The sequence below is a fragment of the Numida meleagris genome, chromosome 1, assembly GCF_002078875.1.
Source record: "Numida meleagris isolate 19003 breed g44 Domestic line chromosome 1, NumMel1.0, whole genome shotgun sequence".
Lineage (NCBI taxonomy): Eukaryota > Metazoa > Chordata > Aves > Galliformes > Numididae > Numida > Numida meleagris.
The window spans coordinates 6,649,944-6,674,714 of NC_034409.1; the positions used below are offsets into that span (position 1 = coordinate 6,649,944).

The following is a 24,771-nucleotide window of genomic DNA, read 5'->3' on the forward strand; positions in this document are numbered from 1 at the left end:
TGTACTGGGTGTCTGGTTTATGACGTACGCCAATCTTCCTTCATGCTATACCAAGCCCATTTCTCAACTCCTTTGCTCTTCAGCACTGTCCCTCAGTGCAACCCAGGCTCTGCTGGGCATCACTATGCTGTGGGCATGTCTTCATTCACAGTCAAGAGGAGTTTTGCAGGGCACAGACCCAACTTTGAAGACCATCCAGCCTGAGCAGGGATGGATTCTCTGTGGTTCAGGGTCCCCCCTAGCTGGGTGATGCTGAGGAGGAGACATTCTGTGCAGTGTTTTCAGCCACAGCACTTGCATCCTTGCAGTGTGGATGGCCCTATCCTTTGTCCAGTAATACCTACACCAAATTTCCTCCTTCTGGACAAACTTACCTCTCAGCTTACCTGTGCATGCACAGAACCATGTGTTCAAGATGTGGGCTCATAAGGATCCCTTTGGGGGACTCCGTGAGGACAGAACATGGACTTGCACTGTCCCAGAACAATCGTAGGGCAAGTAGGCTGCCAAAGTGACAGGGACACATGTTGTTCCCATCACATTATGCTTCCTCTCAGCTCTGGACATCCCTTGAGGAGCAGGTCCATATCCTTTGCTGTTGGGTATGTGCCCTGCCCAGCACATTTATGTCCTTAGTATGATGGAGCCTCCCAACAAGGATAAATTGCTGTGATAATAGCCATTTTTGATAACTACAAGAGCGGGAAGAAGGACCATCTGCCTCAGCACTGCAAGTACTTAACTGAGTATTTCCAGATTGTTTGGCACTTGGGCTTTCTGGATTACACTGCGATAAATTCCTGACTTCCAAACTCTGTTTATTTAGCCTGAATTCCACATTTCTTTTTTTTTTAATCTCCATTTTTTTTTCTTTTTGTAACTGCAAGATTCTGATACAGTTACAGTCAATTAATGATCTATTTACCTTCTTCACACAGTGTTTTGTTTAAGGAAATTGATAATAATAATAATAGAGTTGAGAGGTAAATTGTTGTTCCCATCTAACTCATGAGCTTTATGCTTTCTTTGGCGCCATAGAGGCTCTAATATGTTTTTCATTTTCATTCTGTAGGGCAGAAGCAAGTGCTTTGTTCACATCCTTGCCTCAGCTTTCAGTCTAGCAGTGACCAGAAATGCTTCATAATCTCAAACAAATGCTTCCTTATGCTGGAGGCCAGCTGCTTATGTATCCTCAATTCTGAAGAGACACATACCGTGTTTATACTTGAGCTATTTCAGGTTTGCATTTGCTCAAAATAACACCTGGAATGTAACTTTCTTTCCTGTTTAATGATGCAGTGCAGCTCGAAACAGCACCAAAGTAAATCAAATCCTTGATCAGCTGCAGAGAAAAACTGTGCCACTAAAGTTATAGTTACTGACTTTCAATAGAAGTTGCTGGAAAAGCTCCTGTCTCCATAGACAGGAGAATGCAGGTATGTGATGGACACGCTATGGAGATATTACATATGTTGTACCTCATTAATAATTTGTGTCATATCATATTGTACCATTGGGGTTGTTTAGCTTAAAGAAGGCTCCAGAGAGACCTTATTGCAGTTTTCCAATACATAAAGAAACATTACAAGAAAGATGGGGAGACTCTTCCACAGGGTCCTAGGAATAGGTCAAGGGGTAATGAATTTAAACTGAGAGTAGATGTAGATTAGATATAAGAAAGAAACTTTTTACTCAGAGTGGTGAGGCACTGGAACAGGTTACTCAGAGAAGTGTTGGATGTCCCACCCCTCCATCCCTGAAAGTGTTCAAGGCCAGGTTGGATGGGACCTTGATCAACCTAGTCTACTAGAAGGTACCCCTGCCCATGGCAGGGGCTGATTGGAACTAGATGATCTGAGGCCTTTAATCAGCTTGAGCAGTTCTTTAGCAACTCAGTATCTCCTCTGCACTACTGGAAAAATTGCGAACTCACTCAGAGCCAAGGATCCCAATGGTGTTTCCTTCATTCACTGTCTGAATTTTTAAGATGTTTAACTTCACTGTTGCAAAATGTGTCAACATCAGAATTCACTGCTGAGTCAACTGATGATCACTATGGAAGCCTATGCTGAGGGATTTCCAATTCCTCTCCCCTCCCTAAGTACTTGCAGCACTTACATGATCATTTCTAATATGCTTTTCAGGGATTTTGAAACATCACAAATAACAGAATTCCTGAGAGACTGGGAAGGACCTCTGGATGCCTTCTGGTCCAACCTTTGCTCAAGCAGGAACACCCAGAACACATTACCCAGAGTCATGTCCAGGCAGTTTTCGGAGATTTCCAAGGAGGACACTCCACAAGCAAAACTTTCAAGAAAGAGTCAGCAGCTGCAATAAAGAAGGATTTGTCAGCAAGACACCTAGGGATGGAGCAATGAGATCATTTATCTCCAGCTGTGGCTGAACAATGGGGCAGGCTGCAGATGCACAGGGACCAGATACTTGTGCCTGGAAGTCACTGTGCTCATGGCAACATGAGGCCACTGTATGGCCAGAGGGGGCTGCATGGCAATGCTGATGGACCTATACCTGTGCTCATCACCACTGGGTTTGTTGTAATAAGATGAGCGTGGGACAAAGGATTTCATTCTTTAGAATCTCCTATGGCAATGTTAATACAGTAATTCTGTTTCATAAGCATTGTCCTCATAACTTGTTACAATTATCTGTGGTCTTAAGGTGGTGATTTAAAATTACTGATTTACTGATTGAATCTTAATTGGGTCCTAAATTGGGTCTTTGCATCGTTCTGTCTTTAATTGTTTTAGTGAAAATCTAGTAAATTAGGCTGGTGATATGCTTGCTTAGAGGGATTTTTGCCTGTTCTTTTTTCTTAATGAAATCCATAAAAGGTTAAAAAAGAAATCCTACTGAATTGCCACTTGTGCTATGGAGTCTGAAACTCAGAAAATCAGTCTGCACTGCTCTTGTATCCTCCTATAAATACACATCCTCAGAAGGAGAAATCTTAGCACCTCAGCAAACATCCCCACAGTAAAGAGATGGATGGAAGAAAAAGGAAAAATGTGATTATAAAGCCTGGGTTTCATTTTCTGCTTTCTGGACTCCCTTTGGCTTTTCATGCAAGTTGTTTAGAACATCTCAGAAAATACTTAAGATCCCCAAACTGAACTGTGGCCCATGGCTTGAGTGCACCCTGAGAATCTCTCCTGTCCTGGGATCCCAAATCTTTGTGGTTTTTTGAGGTCTTTTGGCATGTCCTCAGGCATTTTTCTCATCCTCACTCTCTTTTCTGGCACTTTGGAGCCCTGATGAACATTTTAGGTGGTGGACTTAGCTGCACCTGTGAGAAGGATCATTGTCACATTGCAGTGTGACCTGATATCTATCCTTGGCCATCGTGGCTGCCCTCCATCACTGCTGGATACTGCCTGTTGGCTGCACAGGTCCTCACAATCTCTCTCCTGCTGTTTTTCCTGCAAGATGCTGCATCTGCAATGGATTTTCTACTCATCAGTAATTAGGTCTGTGTTGCCAAGGCTGCCTGTAACTTCTTACAGTTTAATGCCTGCAGTTTTATTGCTGGAAATACACTGCTTCCTCCCACTCTGTCAGTGAAGACTATACATTATGTCTCACTTGGTGGTGGTTCCTGCTGCAGAGAAAATATCATTAGTTACCAGCAGTGCAAAACTCCCCACCAGCCCCACTCATAGACCCTGAAGCCTGTTTCTGTAGAGAGTACAAAGAGTCTACTCCAAAGATAAAGTTGTGAAACCAAAGAAAAATCTGCAGTTAATTAAAAATGATGAGAATTAAGCACACAGCAGATGAGGATATAAAGTTCAGATCAGCTTGATCCCCAGCGTGAAAATGCATTTTATTTTATCCGTTTAGCAGAAGAGGGATTTTTGTCTCCACATGGGCTATAGCAACGTGGCTGGAAAACTTCCACTGTCTTTAATTAAAACAGTGTGATTACATTTTCCTTTCTGCAGCCTGTGCAGACCCCGAGTCATTGCTTAGAATTAGGTACAGGTGGTCTGAGTGCAGCAGTAATCAGGGCTGGATCTGACACCTGGATAGCCTGGTACAAAAACCCTCATGTCAGGTCAAACCCACCTAATCTGGAGATGGAAATATGTTACTATTGCAAAGCCAAGACAACATGTGGTGTTCCAATTTTGCTAAGAAGAGGAAGATGGTTTTGCTAGGACAAGAAAGATGGTTTGTGTCCATTGTAGGACGACTTACAGGAGTGAAGCACGCAGATTCAGTGCAAGGGAATGTGTGGAAATTAATCTCTTCCCAAACACCCTGGCCTTGGATAACCCACAGGGCTGCAAGGAGAGCAGCCCTGCACCTGGTGTTCAAGGTTCAATAGGTCCATGTGAAACCACAATCAGTGTGTTATCTCCTCCTTACACTCACCTGTGTAATTGCGCAGAGGCTGTGAAGGCTCCTGGCACATGTCAAACATCTCATTAGTGGTGCTGATGTCTTCTGCCTCAGGCCGTACCTCATCAGGTTGGGTATTTGCTGTCTATGCTTGTCCAAGGTACGCCTAGTATAGAGATCGCTGAAGCGCTCATGCGTGTTGCAGCACATCGGTGCATGTTAACCTCCAGGTCTGGCACCTTCAGGATTTTCATCTGATTATGTGCACTCACCTGGAATCTGCAAGTCCTGGGCCTGCGCCCTGCTTGTTCCTTTCATGTTGAATTGCTCTTGGATAAAAATACAAGGCAAGTGCCTAGATCAGGCTTTGGCATGAAGGGATCCCTCTGTTGCAGTGTTGGTGTCACTAGGCCTCAACGCCACATTCCTCACAACTGGTACTGGGAGCTTTGGCCCGGGTGGATGGAGGGCTTCAGTAGGACAAGCCATATATCACCTGGGAAAATGGTGGAGTCACCGTCCCTGAAGTGTTCAAGAAAAAGGTAGATGTGGCAGTGAGGGGCATGGCTACTGGCCGTGGTGGTGAAGGTTTGACTGTTGGACTGGCTGACATTAGTGGTCTTTTCCAACCTTAATGATTCCATGATTTTGTATTAAAAGCAGACACGGTCACTAAGGTAGGCCACTGTCTGTCTCCACCTTTGTGGTAATTTTTAAAGATATGTATTATCATCAATTTTTGCAACCAAGTATTATATTAGTATTTCCTTACAAATTGTATTATTATTCATTTTACCAGACTATATTATCCATCTTGGAACAATTCTTGATGGGTGATGTCTTGTCTTCTCCATAGGATGAGGTAGCAAATCTATAGTCAAAAGATGGACTTCCTCACATGGAAATGTAACTACCAAATTGCATCCTGGCAGATACTTTTAGCAAGTGGCACTACTTAGACCACCATATTGCACCATACTGGAAGAGGCTGCCCAGAGTGGTTGTGGATACCTCATCCCTGGAAATGTTCAGGCCAGCCTGATCTCGTGCTTGATGTAGTGATCAGGAACCTTGCCCACAGCAGGGGAATTAGAACTAGATGATCTTTGAGGTCCCTTCTACCACAAGCCATTCTATGATTCTGTATTACCTAGCCGTGGTACAATGCTGGGGATTCTATCAGTGGCCAGTACTAGTGTGGTCAGGCCAGCAAAACTATTTAAGGAGGAGTCTTGGCTGAAGAACTCTTAACCATTCATTACAAACTGCCTGAATCCAGCTGGGTTTTCCACAAAAATAATAGGCTTGATATATAAACATCTTCATTAGACTCCAGGTCCTTGCTCAGGAGATGATGGTAAAAAAATCAGCAAAAATATTTAGAGAAAAAGAATTTTTTTTCAGTTGCAGACAGAGATGGTTGACAGTTTGGAAACTATTTTTTCCATGCACTGTAGCAGAGACAAGCACCAGTGAGGAAACTTTCAACTTGAAAAGTATAAATGCAGCTACTGAGAATGCAATAAAATCAGATCTGTCCTGCTCTCTAAACAAGAAGCATAGGTTCCAGATCCAATTATATGATCAATTTCTTGAGGCAGGAATTAGGTCTTCATTGTGTACTCATGGGGATCAAAATGGAGCCCTCATGTTATGCATGTGAAGAAGAATTGATTGTAAACCCAAAACTAGCCTGAGTCACCATTATATACACAAGAGAAGAGAGATTGAATTATAAGATTTTTTCTCTTGCTACAGAAAATATTTTCATTGCTGCCAGCTTCCAACTAATTCTCTATATCTACTGGTACTTCTGCAATTTCTAACATATCTAAAAGAAATAATTTAAAGATAATGTAGCCTGAGATGTTTTTCTCCAGCAAGAGCTGCTTTTCCTGGCATCAAGAAATGGGAAAAATAATTTATTGACAATAGTCTGTGACATTTCCTTTTCCTTATCTCTTGAGGCCAAGTCTCCAGCTAGCAGGGTATTTTAGAAATAATCTTAAAAGTAATATTAAAAAGAAATAACCACAACAGCTGCTCTGTTCCCATGGAAATGCATGGGAACGGTTCAAGTGAGCATCCCTTTGCAATGCAGTCATGTATTTGTCCTCAGACAGTAAGCAGAGATCGGGCATCTCATCCTCTCTATTGTCTGCTGGGGTATGATTGGCTTGGAAGATGAAATCCCTTTTGTCCTGGAGGTTCTCTGCTTTTCTCTGGGAAAAAGAAGTGAAACAGAAATGTCATCTGAGACATAAGCAGGTGGCTGGGCAACTTGGGGCCCCAGGCTGCCCAGAGAAGCTGTGGGTGCCCCATCCCTGGAGGTGTTCAAGGCCAGGTTGGATGGGGCTTGGGCAGCTTGATCTGCTGGGTCACAACCCTGCCCATGGTAGCAGATTGGAACTAGATGATCTTCAAGGTCCCTTCCAACCCAAGCCATTCTATGAACCCACTGCTCTGTGCTTTCTGCCCTCCTGCATAGCTCAGCTCTGTCCTCTCCCCAAACAACCAAGGCCAAGTGTTGAGTCCTGCGCTTTAGTTGCAACAATCCCAGGCAACTCTACAGGCTTGGGGAGGAGTGGCTGGAAAGCTGCCTGACAGAAAGGGACCTTGGTGTGCTGATGGACAGTCAGCTGAATATGAGCCAGCAGTGTGCCCAGGTGGCCAAGAAGGCCAATGGCATCCTGGCTTGTATCAGGAATGGTGTGGTAAGCAGGACTAGGGAATTAATCCTGCCCCTGTACTCGGCACTGGTGAGGCCCCACCTCAAGTACTGTGTTCAGTTTTGGGCACCTCGGTACAGAAAGGACATTGAGGTGCTGGAGCAGGTCCAAAGAAGGGCAACAAGCCTTGTGAAGGGCTTGGAGAATATGCCCTATGAGGAGAGACTAAAGGAACTGGGGCTGTTTAGTCTGGGGAAGAGGAGGCTGAGGGGAGACCTCGTTGCTCTCTTCAAATACCTGGAAGGCGATAGCAGTGAGAGTGGGGTTGGTCTCTTCTCACTGGTGACAGGACCAGGGGAAATGGCCTCAAGTTGCACCAGGGGATAGGTTGGATATCAGGAAAAACTTCTTTACAGAAAGGGTTGTTAAGCACTGGAATAGGATCCCCAGGGAGGTGGTTGAGTCACCATCCTTAACTGTGTTTAAAAACCATTTGGATGTGGTGCTCAGGGACATGATTTAGTGATAGGTTGTTAGAGTTAGGGTAGTATGGTTAGGTTGCGGTTGGACTTCATGATCTTTAAGATCTTTTCCAACCTGAGCAATTCTATGATTCTATGAACCATGACCCTTCAGGAGCCCCATGTGGTCACCTCAGTCCATCCAACCTGCTGTTACCTCCTGGGTGAGAAAGAGATGGAAGAATGGGACATGAAAATTAAATAACCTGAAATACGTACTGAGAGGGCTGCTGCTCCCCTCCTACTCTACTAAGTCATGAGAAAACCAAAAAGGTCCCTTCCTTCTTCATAGAATCATAGGGTATTCCAGGTAGGAAGGGACCCATAAAGATCATTGAATCCCACTCCTGGCTCCACACACAACCATCCAAAATTCAAACCTACATCTGAGAGTGTTGACCAAACACTCCTTGACCTCGGGCAGCTCGGTGCCACGCCCACACCCTCTGGTGCAGACCCTTTCCCTAGCACTCCCTACCCCTCCCCTGACAGCTCCATGCCGTTCCCTCGGGCCCTGTCGCTGTCACAGAGAGCAGAGCTCAGCGCTTCCCCTCCGCTCCCTGTGAGGAGCTGCAGCCGCCATGAGGCTTCCCCTCAGCCTGCTCTGCTCTGGGCCGAACAAACCCAGGGAGCTCAGCTGCCCCTCTCACACCTTGCCCTCTAAGCCCTTCCCCATCTTTATAGCCCTCCTTTGAACACTCCAGGAAGGGAATGAAGTGCCTCTGACACAGCTTTTCTTCCCTTTCACTGCTTTCCTCACACCTATGGAGCAGATTTGCCCTACTGAGCAACCGTCCTTTTAGAGACCTTCCAGCTGCTGAGGAGGCTCTGGGCAGAGGAAAATCCTGAGTGTGTCAGCAGCACTGAGTCAGCTGAGCAAAACCCTGGCACAAGAAAACATTTCCTTTGGAGCCTGGAGGAGCTGAGTCGATGACAGAGGAGATGCTTACAAATATCACAGAGGGGATTTGACAGTCTTGTAAAAATTAGGGTTTGGATTATGGCCTATCTGCTAGAGTAAACAGAACAGAATAATAATTAAAAAAAAGTATCAAAAGTCCTCATCACTCTCCAAAGAGTGTGTCGTGCCTGTAAGGAAACACTGAGAAAAAGCAATGGTTTTCCAGCTCCTACTTTATGGAGAAAGTACTGGGAGAGTGCTGTAGGTGGTAGTTTTATCAACCCAAGTGCTTGTTGTCCTCTGTGCACAGCTATAGCAAAGGCAAGGCATCACCACGGTTCCATGGAGGATTCCCCCACTTGCGTCCAATCAGACTGTGTGCAACAGAAGCCCCAAATCCAGGCAGTCACTGGGGAAGGCTCTGTGTGGGGACTGTGTGAAGACTTTCAATAGTTGGAGGCTGTTGAAAGATTTCTTGATGCTAAGGAGGAGATGAGAGCTGCCTGGGCTTTGTTCTGGCCAAGAGTACATTTGTCCCATTCCTTTTGTTTAGTTAGGTGTGTTCCTGTGTGAATAAGCAATCCAAACTTTGGCATCTATCATGAGCTGCTCTGATTTCCCCTCTGTAAGGAGCTGCATCCCCTCACTGATGTGGTAGCACGTCCTGTCCCTGCTTGTTTGGACAGTTGGTGTTTTTAGAAATCAGATCAGGGGCCTAAATTCAGAGATCCATGGATTTTCCTACCCAGATCTGTCACGGAACTGCTGTATGAATTTCAGTGAGTTATGTGTGTCTTGGTGCTTTGGATTGACTTTGAGTGGAAGAGGATCATGAAAACCTTTGCTTAAAAGTCTCTGAGCATTTTAAGGACTCAGTGGAAGGTTGCAGTTGTTCCCAGACTGTGGTATATGGGCTGCGTTTTGGCAGCTCGTGGCCCTCCAAAACTTTGTGGGTTGTTGGTTTCTTTCACTGCCTTCCTTGCAGAAAAGATCCCAGGAGTCTGTAAGAGCAATTAGAAATGAAGCCAGTCCTCTTCATGTGCTGTGGATGTTGGCAGCGTTGAGTTGAGCTCACCTCTGTTCTTCACCCTCCACTGGACTCTCTCTAGAAGTTCCCTGCCTTTCTTGAGCTGAAGAGCCCAGAACACAGTACTCCAGATGTGGCCTCACCAGGTCAGAGCAGAGGGAGAGGATCAGCTCCCTCAACCTGCTGCTGGCCAAGCTCTTTTTTAATGCACCCCAGGCACCATTGGCCTTCTTGGCCACGAGGGCACACTGCTGGCTTATGGCCAACTTGTTGTCCATCAGGACACCCAGGTCCTTCTCTGCAGAGCCAAAACCCTTGATGTGCCAAAACGTTGGGAAAATCAGTTTGTCAGTAATATCAGCAGTGACTTGAATATCACTGTTCCTGCTATCTGAAAGCTGAACTGAGTCCAGTTGCCAGAGATGGCAAGTTTCCGGTCAGCTTGCTCTGATGGGTTAAGAGGCCATGGAGTTGATAAATCTGATTTTCAGAGGATGCAGTCAGCAAATACATGTATGACACTTTGAAAGATCCATATTTGTAGGAAACTTTCTACTCAGCCCCCACTTTGTCTCAGATCTAGGTACTGCATGCAGAACTGGAGCTCTTCCACACTCTGCTTCCCAACAAGACATGCCAAAACAAAGCCCATCAAGGGGTATAGGGGGATTCAAGAGGCATGCCAGCATGGATGGCCACAGATGAGCCTGATGGATCTGACTCCTTTCCTTGCGAGCCAGATGAGTCAAGAGGGTTGGAAGCTGTACGTCTTCTTGCCTGAGCTAATATGTGGTTTTCTGGTAGTGTTTGTGGACTGGTTTGTAGGCACAGCACCAACCAAAGCCCAGAGCTTTGCCCTGCTCTGGGTGAGAGGATTTTCCTTGAGCTACAGTAGTTTTGTGCTGTTATCACATCTTGGTTCCATTCTCACTAAAGCTACAGATTTTTCCATGTCATTCTGAGTTAAGCTTTGAAATTGCACTGGAGCTACACCTGGTGTTTGGATATATTTCCAGAGAAGCGTGAGGTTTTCATGGGCCAGGTGAGGTGCTCAGCCATGCCTGGAGACAGCAGGTTGAACACTCTGGCTTTTGCTCTGTCTCTCTACTGCAGTGCTTGCAGCATCTCATACCTCCCACCATCCCATGCCAAATAGTGAGTTTGGTTTTTAAACAAGTCCATTACTTCTCTCACCACACTGAAATGTCCCTGACACACAACTGAGGCCTCTGCAGTTGTGGGAGCTTCATATTCCCTTGCACAGACTGCTGATGAATAGTGCATGGCAAATGACTCTCCTTTTTCCAGGAGTCCCATGAAGGTCCTGGTGGCCACCTCTGTAGGACCATTCTGCCCCTATCAGCAGTCCAGCTCCAGTGTCCCTCCTGTAGGAGACACAGGGTTTGATTTTTGAGTGGTCCTGTGTAGAGCCAAGAGTTGGACTTGATGGTCCTTGTGGGTCCCTCATCTATCCCTATGTGGGATAGTTTATGATTCTGTCTGTGTTGCCTTCTTTGGCACCTCAGTTGTCCAGTTGCGATGAAGAGCCAAGAGAGGCTCAAGAAGGCTCAGTAGGGGCGTTCATTGCAGTTTTAGCCATGAAGCACTGTGAAGGCTTTACTGAGAATGCATTGCATTGCGAAAGTAAAATATTTCAAAGACTTCCTGCTGATTTTTGTTTGGGAGGGGTCATAAGGACGTGATGGGACTTCTGCCAAATTTTGTTATGACTCCAAATCATGGGAGTTTGCCAAAGAAAATGTCACTTCACTGGTTATATTTTACAATTGCAAAACAATTATTCCCCACAACAACCTTGTTGCGATAAATAGCTATTTGTTTGTGGAAAATTTCAGTGAAAAGCAAAAAAATTTCTTCCTGAGACACACAACCAGAGAGAAACGTCACTGTACATAATTAATGTTAACTACAGCAGAAAGCAACTGCTAAGACATTGCCATAAGGAGAAACTCCCAACAGTGTTGTGATGCCACCAAGTCCATCTAACTGAAAACCAACCAAGTCACCAAATATCAGCCCAGCAAGAGATGGTTCCTTGGTAAGGAGCCATCACTCCTGCCCTACTACACTGTTGTTTGCCTGCCTCACTGAGTGTGAGCTCCAGTGCCATCTGGGAAATCCCCACTGGTGTGACTTGGCCATGTTCCCCAGACAGCTGAGGCGACCAAAGCCAAGGAGTCCTCCCAGAACAGAGCCACGTACACTGGAACACGCTGTCCCACTCTCTGTGTTTGTTTTACAGGATTAGGAGCATGCCTAAACCCAAGTGCATGTTGGAAACAGCGCTTCACACGCAATGCAGTCTGGTTTGGAGAGAACTAGCAATGTTTCTGTGATTAAATGAAAATAATTGGGGTTAAATGGGGAGGAAAATGAAATTTCCTTGCAATTACTTAGATTTATTGTAAGAATGAGTGACATATCTTGTCAGATTTATCTACTCTCCATAGTTTTCCTTGTATGTTTCTTCTCTCCTTTTAGAAATTAGTTTGGGCTCCTTTGGCTCATTAATGAGAGATTACCTAGCTTGGCAAGAAGACTTGTGTATAGGAAAAGGGCCTTACTGATGTGGCTCTGAACCACTGATGTGCTCTTCCCCTCCAAAAGCCTTTTCTGCTAAAATCCAAACAGAATAACATATGGAACTAATTCTCTTCTCAGTGGTTTTGGTGTTGAGAAGCAGAGAAAGCTGCTAATGTTGCCTGCTGTCCATAAAGCCTTTACTATATGGTTCGCCCACCTACAGTAGCTTGTGATTTATAAGAAAATAACTCAGCTTACTTAATGCGCTTTGTACTATAAATATCTGTTTTAAAAAACAAAAATCAAAGAACAACAACAACAACAAAAAACCCAGATGAGTTCTTCCTATTGTGATATCTAAGGGCATAAAGTGGTTTTGGATGAAGAATGGTACAAAATTTTAACCAGTGACTGAAAGTGTGCAACATAGACACATGTTGGTGGTGATGGTGCCAAGAAGAAAATCCCAAGATTTCCTCTCCCCTGTTATCCTCTGTCATTCTTCTCTCTCAGTTCATATCTTCTGTTTCTTACAGTCCTGGGAAGCAGAGTTGCTCGTCATAAAATAGTAAAGGCTGGAAAAGACCACTAAGATCAGCTAGTCCAACCATCAACCCACCACCACCATGCCCACTAACCCATGTACCTCACTGTGCCACATCTACATGTCTCTTGAACATCTCCAGGGATGGTGAATCCATCACTCCCCTTTACTCTCTTCCTAAGGATTTCCATCCTTTCAACTACTTTTCTGATTGCAACTGAGTGTTCAGCCAGTGTTTTCATAGAGGGATATGGTGTGAATTCTCTATCTTCATGTAACTATACTGAACCAACTGATGGACTGTATCTAATGATACTGGGTGGCTGATGTCGACTCAGTGCATCTCATTTCATGTGAAAAGACATGAAAATGTTTCTTGTCCGTTTACATTACCTGCATTGCATTTCATTTATTTTTGTTCTCAGTCATCCAGTATCACTCAGCTAATTCTGTACTTCATTACTGTTGCCAGTCACTAGCGCTCTGGCCTCTTGAGAACCTCAGCACCAGCCCTGCAGAGACTCTGACACCCTTCAAGCCTCTGATGTGTTTGCAAAAGCAAATGTTGAAGGAAAAAAAAAGCAAATGAAGCATCTCTGAACTTCTGAGGGCTGTATGCCTCATCTGGTGTTGTTTCTAACTCATTGTTTTCCTCACCTGAGCATAGCTGGAACGGGCTGCTCAGGAAGGCACTGTCACTAGAGATGTTCAAGAAACATGTGGATGTGGCACTGAAGGACATGGTTAGTGGGCATGGTGGGGATGGGTTGATGGTTGGACTGGATGATCTTAGAGGTCTTTTCCAACCTTAATGATTCTATGACAACATCTGCTCTCTCTCTCTTTAGTTTTTTTTGTATATATATATTTTCCATTTTTATTCCCCAGGATGTTTTATTGGGTTTCCATACCATCCCTTTACATCTTGCTTAAGCTTGTCAACCTCCTCTGCATTTCTGCCTTTTCACCAGCCTCTCCTAGGTAGCTCTTTAATATGGACATACTCAACTATGCCCTTTGCATTAATTTGGAAAATGGCATGAATTTGTGGCCTTTTTTGTGGGTTTCCAGATTTATTGGTCCCCAAAACAGTTTAAAAATGGATCTAAAAATTAGTGTCTGTGTCAGGCTATGTGTGACGTACCAATCTAGGTGGAGATAACCTGAATTCTCCTTCACACTCATGTTTCCTGCCTGTACAGCCTTCCTGGCTACTCTCTGGGTACTGTCATCATCAGGGACAGGTAATCAAGGTGATCACTTGAAAGGTATTTTTATTTGGGCTTGGCATCTCTTGTTCCTTGTTGAGAGGGTTATCTTCTGGTCTGATCTGATTGCTGTTTCTTATCTCTGGAAATGATCCAAATCCCATAGGGCACACCCTTCTTTGGTTTTCTATTTGAAGGAGATATTTTGATTTGTGTTTGAATTTTACATTTGGGGATTTTCTTTTTGCTTTCTTTACAAAGCAACAAAATTCTCACTAAACTGATAAGGAGAACAAAATGGTTTACTTTTTTTTTCTAGCTAGAGAAAGAGTGAAAATAGGATGGAAACTTCAGTCTTTCCACCAATAAACAAAACATCAGCCAAAAGAGAATGTTTTCCAACACCGTGTTTGGAAAATTTGTAAAAATAGTGACGATGCAGGTATATTAACTATGCTTTCTCAGCTTTATAGAAACATTTATAAAACATGAATGAATAACAGGGGGAATACTTTTATTAACAAACAACAAAACCCACAAGCTTTTAATACCTATACCAGGAAAAACAGTTAATTTATTCAAACAGCAGTGTAGAAACCAGAAATAAACAAACCAACAAAATCAGATACTTTCCTATGGATTTACATTTTAGAGTTAAAATGTCTTGATGGCTTCTAGGGAAGCCTTATGTCAGTTGTAGTTCTCAGGAAACAGCATTGCTGACTACAGCATAAAACAACTTAAATTGTGCTGATTTGGTAGACAAAGCCTTTGAAACCAGTGGAGCTTGTGGAGGAGTCAGAATCTTAAGAAATGCCAATATTATTTCAAGGGGAGAGTGGGGAAGGGAAGGCTCTACTTCCAAAAGGAGCAAGTCTGGAAGGTAATTAAACTCAGCAGCATCCTAGAAGCCAACACAAGGCTTAACTTCTGAGCTTAGCTTGGACTAATGTTCGTGGCTGAAAGCTGGTATGGGCTTTTCCTAAGTGCGAGGATAGTTAAAGCGTGGTGCAGTGGAGCTGCAGCCTGGATATACTCATCTTTAATCTCTGAGACACAGCATGGAGACCATGCAATGATCTGGCAAAGCCTGAAGAGTTAGGAGCAAAATGATGGTTTCCACACTGTTATTTCTGAGGACGTCATCTCTATAGTAAAGTTCATCTGGACTGGTCTATTATGTATAAATCAGGTTTAGCCCTGGCAAATTGTCAATTCTGCCTGTTGCTAAGCAAGGATTCTCTGCCCCTGTTGAAAAGCATGAGACAAGTCTACACTTGAGGCTCATGCTTGGGGAAAGAAAAACTATTTTGAGAAGGGAAAGAAGACACAAAAACTCTTCTTCCATCTTCAGTTCCTTATGGTGCTCTGTTATGAAGGAAGGTTGTTTAATTACCATGACCAAAGACATACTCTGGTACATTAACATAGCTGAAAAACGTATCAGTCGTGGTTGCTGATGCCTTAACCTATGATGCTTCAACAGAATTCAGTGTGTAAATGCCTAATAAAGAACATGATGGACTTTTTTAATGAGATAACCAAGAAATGGGATTTGCTTCATATTTTAAGAAATTAGACTATATCAAATGTGTAATAAAAATATTTTCTATAGGATTTTAGAATATATACATATATAAACTACCTTAATTTTTAATGCCCTGTTGATATTGATGTGATCTCTACAGTATCTAAGTGTAACTAAATGAGGCTGCCCAGCAACCTCCTTTATACTTCAAACAGTGATTACAAAACTTGAAGCCTCGTCCACACTGTAAGTTAAACCTGCTTGAAAACAGGATCTGAAATTGTCCATCAGACCTGATCCAGCACCCACTAAATCTAGGCTAAATCCACTCCTGATGGTAGGAGCTGTATTAGGTCCTAGACACAGACTCAGACTGATAGGTCTCCAGCTCCATTGGCTGAGCAACGCTAAAGGTGCCTGAAGCAGTTACTATGACTCTTAAGGCATGTCCTGGTAAAATGAAAAGTATTAGATTGTTGGTTTTTTTTAGAATATTAAGGAATACTTAGACACGGTCTTAAGACAGTTTGGGCACATTTGCATTTCATTTTGAATAAGGGCCCAAACTGACTATGCGTCCCAGGTATAGCCTGTGCTCATATACAGAATATAGTCTTTAGTCAAGCTTAAGGCACAGTGAAGGCTTGGGGATCATGATGGAGCAAAGAGCATTTATGCCCGCATCCTTCCTGCAGCATCCATCTCTGTACACCCACTTGCTTGCCCAGTCCATGTAGAGAAGGCAAGTTGGCATCAGATCTCTAGAAGAGCTCCTATGTCAAGTGCCTGGCAGAACTTCCATCACACCCACCCCACCACAGCGAAACCTAAAACTGGCAACAGGGGCAGGGGGATGAGGACCAAGGAGCACAATGTGCTTCTTATTACAATCTGGCCCTGTGTCTACCCAGAACATCTTGGTTTTGGGCTGTTCCTCCAGCACCCAGACAAACCCAGTTTGCATTTCTGTTTAATCTAGCACTGTGTCTAGAGCAAGTTCAGATTCATTTTCCATGCAAGGTTTGAAGCACAGTGTAGACAAGGTGTGAGGGCCAGATTCTGATCTAACACAGGCAAAATTTGCCATTATCATTGGCCTGAGCTCTTACCCTTGCATTATACTTTAAGGTAGGTAGCATGTGAGTTTTCCTGCTTTAAAGAGTTAATATAGGGCATTTGACCACCTGCAGAGGAAAGTTTCTCACTGAGCTTTCGGTTCATCAGCTCCATGTGCCTGGTATTTTTCCTAGCTTGCCGGAGAGACCTCTTGACTTTCTTCACCCGATCTCGCAGCTGTTTGTTGCGCTTCTCCAATGTTGCCACCTTCTGCTGGAGCTTCTTCACTCTGTCCTCCTCCTCAAACAAGGCTTTCTGGACCGAGGAGCACATGAGCTGAGGGCACAGAGGAAATGAGAGCAGATGAGCTTTACACAAGAGCTTATTCAAGTAAGGGTTTACTCAGGTGTTCCTCAAAGGACTTCACAACTCTTCAAAAGTACAACAGCTTTTTTGAAATTCTACTGACTTTTTATATGCCTCTTCTCCTAAAAGCTTTGCTTTCATTTCTATATTCAGATAAGATGCAAAATTGTAGATTTTAATGATACTAATTGTTCACAATGACTTTTTTGAGCTGCTTTGAAAGACCTGTTGAGCCCACTGAAGTTAAGTTGAATTTATGGAGGAAGGCTGACCTATTCATGATCTGAAACTGGAGTTCAATCTAAGGAGGTATTGCTATTGAAAAACTCTAGGCTTGATTCATCTTAGAAGCCCTTCAGAATCTCCAGATTTTGATGTGAGTCTGCCCTTTGTTCTTTATTTCAACATCTAAAATAAGCACAGAACCTGCAAAACATAGAACAAGTTGTTTTTATCTTTTCAGCCACAAAGTTTTCTTAATTATCTCACTTAATGGGCTTCTTTCAGATGAAACCCTGAAGTGTAAAATCTCAGCAGTCTCCAGGAGCATTCAAGATTCCATAACTTTATCAAAAGATATTTATTTATTGGGTCATTGTCTGAAGAACACTTCCCTCATTTTACCCACTACCAACTTATTGCAATATTGCTCCCTGTAGGGAGATTAAGCTTTTGATGTCTTCGCCCACCTCGGGCCCTAAGGCAAAAAAAAAAAAAAAAAGGAGCCAGCTTCAAAGATATTCCTCTTTTTTTCCTACAAAAAACATTCTGAGATACTTCATTGTGCATGTGGAACTTTCATCTGATTGCTGCCCTACTGCACTGTGAGGAAAGGCAGTGCCTTCTGCTGAATTTATCTCCTATATATATCTAGATTTTTAATGTGAGCCCAAGCAGTCCTGGAGCCTAGATGAGCTTTCTCTGGCAGAACATTTGGAACAGACAGAATTTAAGCAAACAAGTATATCCTCTCCGTGGTGATGAAGAATCGCATGTTTCTTTCTCTCTTGCTTTGTAGTATTTTCAAAAACTGAAAGTGAAGGAGGTAGTCCACTTTGATGACTAACATTTCATTTGCATTGGAAACCCCCAGCAGCAAAAACCATGGTTGCTCAACAGAGCAACTGCTTCCAGTAGCCATAAGCTCATGTTTCCTGTACAAAAGCACCACAGGGCTTTGCTGAAAGGGAAGTGCTTACCCTGACTGCCCTCTCACCAGGAATCTTTTACAAATGCACACTAGGAAGACTGGGAGTTCACAGATGAAGGCCAGAAATTGCACTAAAGAGGAGGGAGTTTGATTTTGATCACAGCTCATTCCAAGAGCTGTTTGAAAACAGCTGGCACCTCTTGGCTGTTGTGTTTGCCAAACCCTTGCAAAGCTTCAAGCAGAACTCATTGAATTTAAATCCCTACACACGAGACCATTGTTTGGACAAGATGTTTGCTGGGAAGACAAGAGGTGGAAATTCCACTTCCTGAGGGATTTCTTGCGTTTTTCATTGTGCACTGATGGACAGGCGTGTACTGATAGGCATATCACAGAGTCCAGTGCATTCATGCACCTGAAATGTGCCATTGTGTGAACCCAACCTCATCTACCCGGGCTGGTTGCTGAGGGAATGGCAATGTCTGATGGCTGACATCAGGGATGGCATTAGCCTCACCCCAGAGGCACTCCCAAAGTGGGGAGCAGTTTGAGGCTGGTCCCCTGTCAGAAGAGGTTGGGCAGTTGTGCACTGACACTATAAAGTTCTCAAGAAATATTAGAAAGCCAGACAGCTTATTTGCTTATGCCAGATCTTTGCTATCTAGCCTGAAGACAATGGTTTAATGTTTAAATTACCTGGAGATGTCCAAAAGGACCACCGGAGGAACATAAATATAAAAACTAAGACCCACACAACTTAGCCTACCAAGGCAAGCAATAGGCAGAGCTTCACTTGCTAATAGGATGCCTACCTGAAATCACAGGACAACTAGCTGAAAAATGAACTCCTGTGATCCTTCTGTGTGTGGAAAAACAAGGCGAGGTTCACAATTCTCGCCAGCTGGTTGCAAACAGCATTTTTCACAAGCTCTGCAGTAAGGATCATGTGTACATGTGAGTGCTGTCCTACCCCTGCTGCTGCTGGAGCTGCAGTTCACATGGGTGCACCCAAGTTATTTTTAAACTGTTAGATCTGATACTGAAAACTGTGTAAATGTGACAGCCTGGAGCTCAGTCCAGCCAGTGTAATTAACCAGGAATAAATAGGTGAGGAGTAAGCCAGCCTTTGGTTCATGTTGCTACTTGATACTTACTGTTTACAACCAGCTGAGATATCCCCACTTTGGGCAGTTCTTCCTATGGAGCATATCTATAAGAGGAATTTCACACCCCATTTTGTCCAGTCTCGCAACTCCATAAATGTGCAGAGTTTGCACTGATGAACATCAAGATCAAGCTTTAATCCAAAAGCACTGCTAAAACTACTGAGAACTGATTCTCTTTTTCTAGGAACGACTCATGCTCCCATTCCCCACGACAGCTTGTCATGCCAAGTACACTAGAGAGTGCTTTTTTCCTCTTTTTTTTTTGGACATCACATTTAAAAGATACTAAAATCTCCATCCAGCAAGCTAAGTCACTCATGAATCAGCAGCAGACAGTTAAGCAATAGGTCTGAACTGCTGTACTTAACATGGTATACATGCCCACAGAACTGGGAAGTAGAGTAAAAAACAGTTCTTTAGACAAATCTATGAATTATTTTTCAAGTTTTCCTTCAGAAGTTACATTATTGGATGACCTACAGAAGATTTGTTTGCTCTGGGCATCTCTGTTTGTATATTCCACAGTTGTGTCAGCAAGGCATCCTCAATGGTATTTAAACAAATCCAGAGCAGTAAGAGAAGATGTAGCAAAAAAGGTAGCTCAAAAAGATCCACAGACATCCTTAGGATTTAGCCCAGACAGCATACAGCTGTGAAACCACAAATTACATATATTCAAGTATTTGTCTGAAACATCCTGTCACAAATACACCCGGTCTTAAGTTTCACCGCATCTAGATGATTTACACTGTCTGTCTATCTGCCAAACAAATCAGCACTGCATTACATCAAACTAATTTTTGGAGTGTCACATTACAGGCATGTGAACCTTTTACTAGCTACTCTGAATTGACATATGTAAAAATTTCTGTCTGACTGACAGACACATACATCTGCCTTCTGTAAGTGTCATTAGAATGAGACAGTGGACAGGAAAACTTCCCTGGACAAAAGCGTGATGATAGTGTTCACTCAAAACTCAGCATTGGTACCCAAGTTTTGCCCATCATCTGCTGATGGGACAGAAGTTGAGATCTAGCCAGCTTCTAATACATACTCCCAATGGGTTGCACTGCAAAAGAGCACTGGAGAGCCATTAGGACTAGAGGTAAAGACTAGGTTGTGCCAGGGGAGATTCAGATTGAATATTAGGAAAACTTCTCAGAAAGAGTGGTGAGACATTGTAACAGGCTGCCCAGGGAAGTGGTGGAGTCACCATCCCTCAAAGTGTTCAGGAAAAGGGTAGATGAGGCACTGAGGGACATGGTTTAGGGGGTGTGGTGGGATGGGTCGGCATTTGGACTAGATGATCGTAGTGGTCTACTTCAACCATAATGATTCTATGATTATGGAGAAGTCTTTCATTTGAGGTCTCCTAAAGATAGCTTTCACATCAGGCAGAATTCTTGGGCATAGATACCTATTGTGTATCATCAGCCAAGTTGACAGTGGGAACATCTTTAAATGCATGTCTGTAAGACCCGGTCTCTTCTGCATGGACAGGACATTTCTTTAGAAGACCTGGGGATAAGTCACTTTGGTTTCTTGTCCTCAAACTTTTTTCAGGACCCACACTGTTGACTGTGCTTGTGCTACCATAGGATGCTCCCTCAGCACCCCAAACCGAGCATCACCCTAACACAACCTGTTGGGAGCATCCAATGGAAACACAGCCTGAAGGCTGAGATTGGGAAGCACAGCTTCTGCTCTCCTGCCGAGCCTTCTCCACACTGCACCCCAGGAGCTCATCACAACCCTGCACTGCTCTCCTCTCTCTCTTCCCTTCTGTAAATCTGTCCTGCAGCAAAGTTAAAAGCTGTCTGAATTTGCTGCACATTGCCTCACTGCTCTGTGCTTTACCACTGTTAACGTTACATAGAACATCTTAAACTGAAACCTTATGCAGCATGAAGCACGTTCCTCCAGCTCTACTTGTCTCAGCACAGCAATAATTCATGCACTCTCTCAAGAGGGGCTTGCAAGCCAAACATAGTTCTTTATTTTTATTTAACTCCACCAGGATTTATTTCCCCAAGCCCTTCTGTGTGCTCAGCAAAACAAGCTCTTGGTGAAGCTGATAGGGACATGACACAGCTCAGGCAGGCAAACCTTGCCTCTCCTGGCAGGAGCAGTCCCCTTTGAGCCGTGCCTTGCCACTGCCAAACTGCAGACTGCGAGCATCACTTTCTCCTTTTGTTTGGCCCCTTTGGGCATGTTCATTGGGAGCGAGCAAGCTGGATGGACAGAGAGACAATGTGGTGAGGGGTAGGAGGAGAGATCTGGAAGCCCTCTGCCAAATGGGATTTGGGATGGAGTCACTTAACCTCCAGTTACTGGGGCTTTTCAGCCAAAACTAACACTCCTGCTGAAGTGTGGAAAAGCCCCTGTCAGCACTGTTAAACCATCGTGTTGGGGAAGCTTGGTTAAACTACCACTGCTACTGCAAGGCTGCACCTTTCAGAGGTTCTGAAATGGGGTCTCGGGGCAAATCCAGCACCACTGTCATTAGTGGGAATGAGCTGGTATTTCCTTCTGGGGCTTTGTACAGAACACCAACATACATACAACCTGGACAGAAAAAGAAATGGTGGTGGCTGTTCTTCTGAGGATAACTGGGTCAGCATTTCTGCATGAGGAACATGGTTTAATGGGCATGGTGTTGATGGATTGATGGTTGGACTAGATGATCTTAGTGGTCTTTCCCAATCTTAATGATTCTATGATTCTATTTACTGTGGGAAGTGTAAGGGTTGTGGCATAAGCTACCAGTTAATTCAAATTATTGGAAGTGGAGATTCACTGGGGTAGGAAGCACTGTCTGCAGGGGCCTCTGCCAGCCTACAGCCACCATGACATGTCTTGGCACTGAAAACAGCCTCTTTCTTCCTCATTCCACTGCTCGCTAAAGGCAGGTTTTCCCTTTAAACCTCTAATAGGCAGCCAGTTAAGGCAAGTAATCTCAGTGTTCCCAATCATCAATGGAGACAAATGGGCATGTCAAAAGGAAGACTTCTAGCCTGACTTAGACATTTACCTGGAGTAGCTCACTTTTTGGGACCCTTTCCATTGCCTAGGTAACTTGCACAGACTGAGATAGATTGCACCCAGAAACCCACAAAATGGCAGCTGGCATCACTAGCTACCCAGGGGAAGCTGCAATGGCAGCATAAGGATATTTGGAAGCTGGATGAACTTGCCCTGGAAACAGAAGTAAACCCATATTCTACAATCAGGAGGCTTTTAAAGCAGCTCTGTTGGTTCTGATCTGCATCAAGCTGCTGCTTGGTGGAAAACCACCTGAAGAATCACTCAAGGGCCTGCTGGGGCAGCTCTGGGCCTATGTCTTGGCAGGTCTCTTGGCTGATGCTGTGCCCTGACATTCCCCTGAGCAGATGACCGTGGGCCATCTCCCTGGAAAATGTGAGTGGTGTTTACAAGCTGTGACGTAAAACTTGAGTGCCAGCAGCTCCACCAAGGCACCGACTCAGCACAGAGGATAGTTAACTTACACGGAAGAGTGTTTTTCAGAAGGAAAAACACCCGCAATCTATTCTTTTTCTTCTGATCTTTTTTTAAGCAATGACTTTAAGCTGAACAACAGATATTTCAAAGAAGATCCCTCCCCACGATGAAGCACTTTGAAAAACCAGACCTTCCTCTCTGGCAAGGTGTCTGAATATCTGGTGGCTCTCGTCTGCAGTGGGTATGGCAAGCATCCATTTTAAAACCTTGCCTTCAAACTTGCAGCCCTTGGCTCTCTGCAGCCAGACTAGGATGGTTTTGGAGGACACAAGGGGGGACTGGAGGCCCTTTAGGGATAGTAAAAAGACTTTCAGCCCTAAAAATACCTCGATGGAGGTCTCTAGCTCCAAAACCACACACGGAGCATTGCTTGGGCTCTGCCTTCCCTGGATATGTTGAGTCCTGAAGCCTGAGATCCTGCTAAGGGGGAAGATATGAAGATACCAAGTGACAGCCTGGCCCAGTCCATTCTGATGGGGGATGATGGTGGGAATGTGACTCCATGATACTTGCCTTGATCACTGTCAGCACCCAGGAAAGAACCAAATGAACTATTCCCTGTATTTGCAAAGGGAAGAGGTGATGGTTTAAAGAGGAGAGAAAACACACAAATCAAGAAGACAGGAAAGGAAAAAAAAAAGATGCAGGGTATGAGCCAGGCTGCCTACCACAGGCACCTCACCGGTGCCAAGTGAGCAGATAAGTCAGTCCCGACAGCAAATCCTTAAACTCCCTGCACAGCCAGTGGGAGACGGGGATTGAAGGAAGAGAAAAAGAAATCATGAGGGCAGGACCCCACTTTGAGACACCTCCAAGCCCCTTCCCTCTCCATGCTGAACACAGGCAGCACGGTGTGGGCGAGAGATGCACACCAGGAGCCAGCTGGCTGCCTTTTCCAATTGCTCCAAGGCGGAGGGGCTGCACACTTCTCTTGTTTCCTTTGAAAATGTTCCCCCAGCAATTCACCCAAGATGCCACAGGAATGCAGTGGTGGGCCTGGGAGGAGAGTGGCAAAGTCTCACATCTAGGCAGTTTAGCAGGAGCAGCCATCCTCTTGCTTCTCTGGAGGTGCAGAAGTGAGGGCTGAGTGCTGGGCTCAGTGCTTGGTGCTCAGCCCCACCAGCCCCATACCTTGTGCTTCCTGCATTTCCAGCATCCCTCCCAGCTCAAGGTTGGGCCACACTTGGGTGCCCAAGGTGGAGCACGGCATGAGGATGGGGAGGGTCTCATAGCCACCCCAGGGGTCCATCTCCACGGAGACGTGGTGCCACCTCACCAGCCTCTTTGCTGAGACCCGTGTCTCTTCTCCATTAAAAGTACCCCGAGTGGGCCTTGAAATAACAAACCATGGGGTGACGCATGGAAAAGCTGAGAGCAGCCCGGCCCCTGTCCCTGGCTCTCCCCATTCCATCACAGGGGATGCACACGCACAGGGCAGACCAGCTTGAAGGCTTTGCAGCACAGCTACAGTCCAGGGCAAAACAGCATCTGCTCTGGTTCCGTCTGAGCACTGTCACAAGTGGGAGATATTCCTGATATTTCCTGTTCCTGGGGAATGCAGTGCAGGTGTGGATTAAGCTGATTAGTTATGAGCAAATGACACTGAAGTTAAAAGTGCAGTACACAGCTCAACCTTGCTGAGCTTAAAGGAAAACTATGTAAAGACAAGATTAAACAATGTTTTTAATAAGGAAAAAAAAAAAGCATCTTTTCTCTGCTGCTGGAAGTAATTTAGGTGCTGAGAATGAGCAAGTTTGTAGGTCTGCCTCACAAGCCATGTTGCTTCATGGGTTTCTGCATTTTGCTCAGCCTGAATTCTGAAAACAACTGAGCTGATGCTTTTTTTTTTTTCCCAGTCATTTTTGTCTCAGCACAGGAGTTTCAGTTGGGCTTCAAAACTCTGAAAGAGGTTATTTTTCTGTAGCTTGTACAAAAACATTCCATTTCCACAGATATCAATGTTTTCAAAACTTGCAGTTCACTTTAATTTCCAGCTCAGCTTTTCCCCACACAGTATTATTACTGTCACAATGAAGCTAATTAGCTGTGATATGCCTATAACTACTTTGCCAACATACCTTACCTCAAGTGTATTGTTCCCCAATTGAACGTTGCTGTGTGACCGTGTCTATACCTAAACTTGTTTTGCTTGGCATGTATTTCAATAGGATTAGGTCACCATTCCCCCTACACATACAAATGGTGAA

At 44.4% G+C, this 24,771-nt stretch overlaps 1 protein-coding gene across 1 annotated transcript in view; it reads right to left on the reverse strand.

Moving 5' to 3' along the window:
- CCDC3 (coiled-coil domain containing 3) overlaps positions 14,274 to 24,771 on the reverse strand; it is a 42,022-nt gene continuing 31,524 nt past the window's right edge. Inside the window, exon 3 of the mRNA XM_021384621.1 lies at positions 14,274 to 16,696. Within this exon, the coding sequence (XP_021240296.1) occupies positions 16,421 to 16,696 (276 nt within the window). The 3' untranslated portion in view covers positions 14,274 to 16,420. The remainder of the gene's footprint in view (positions 16,697 to 24,771) is intronic.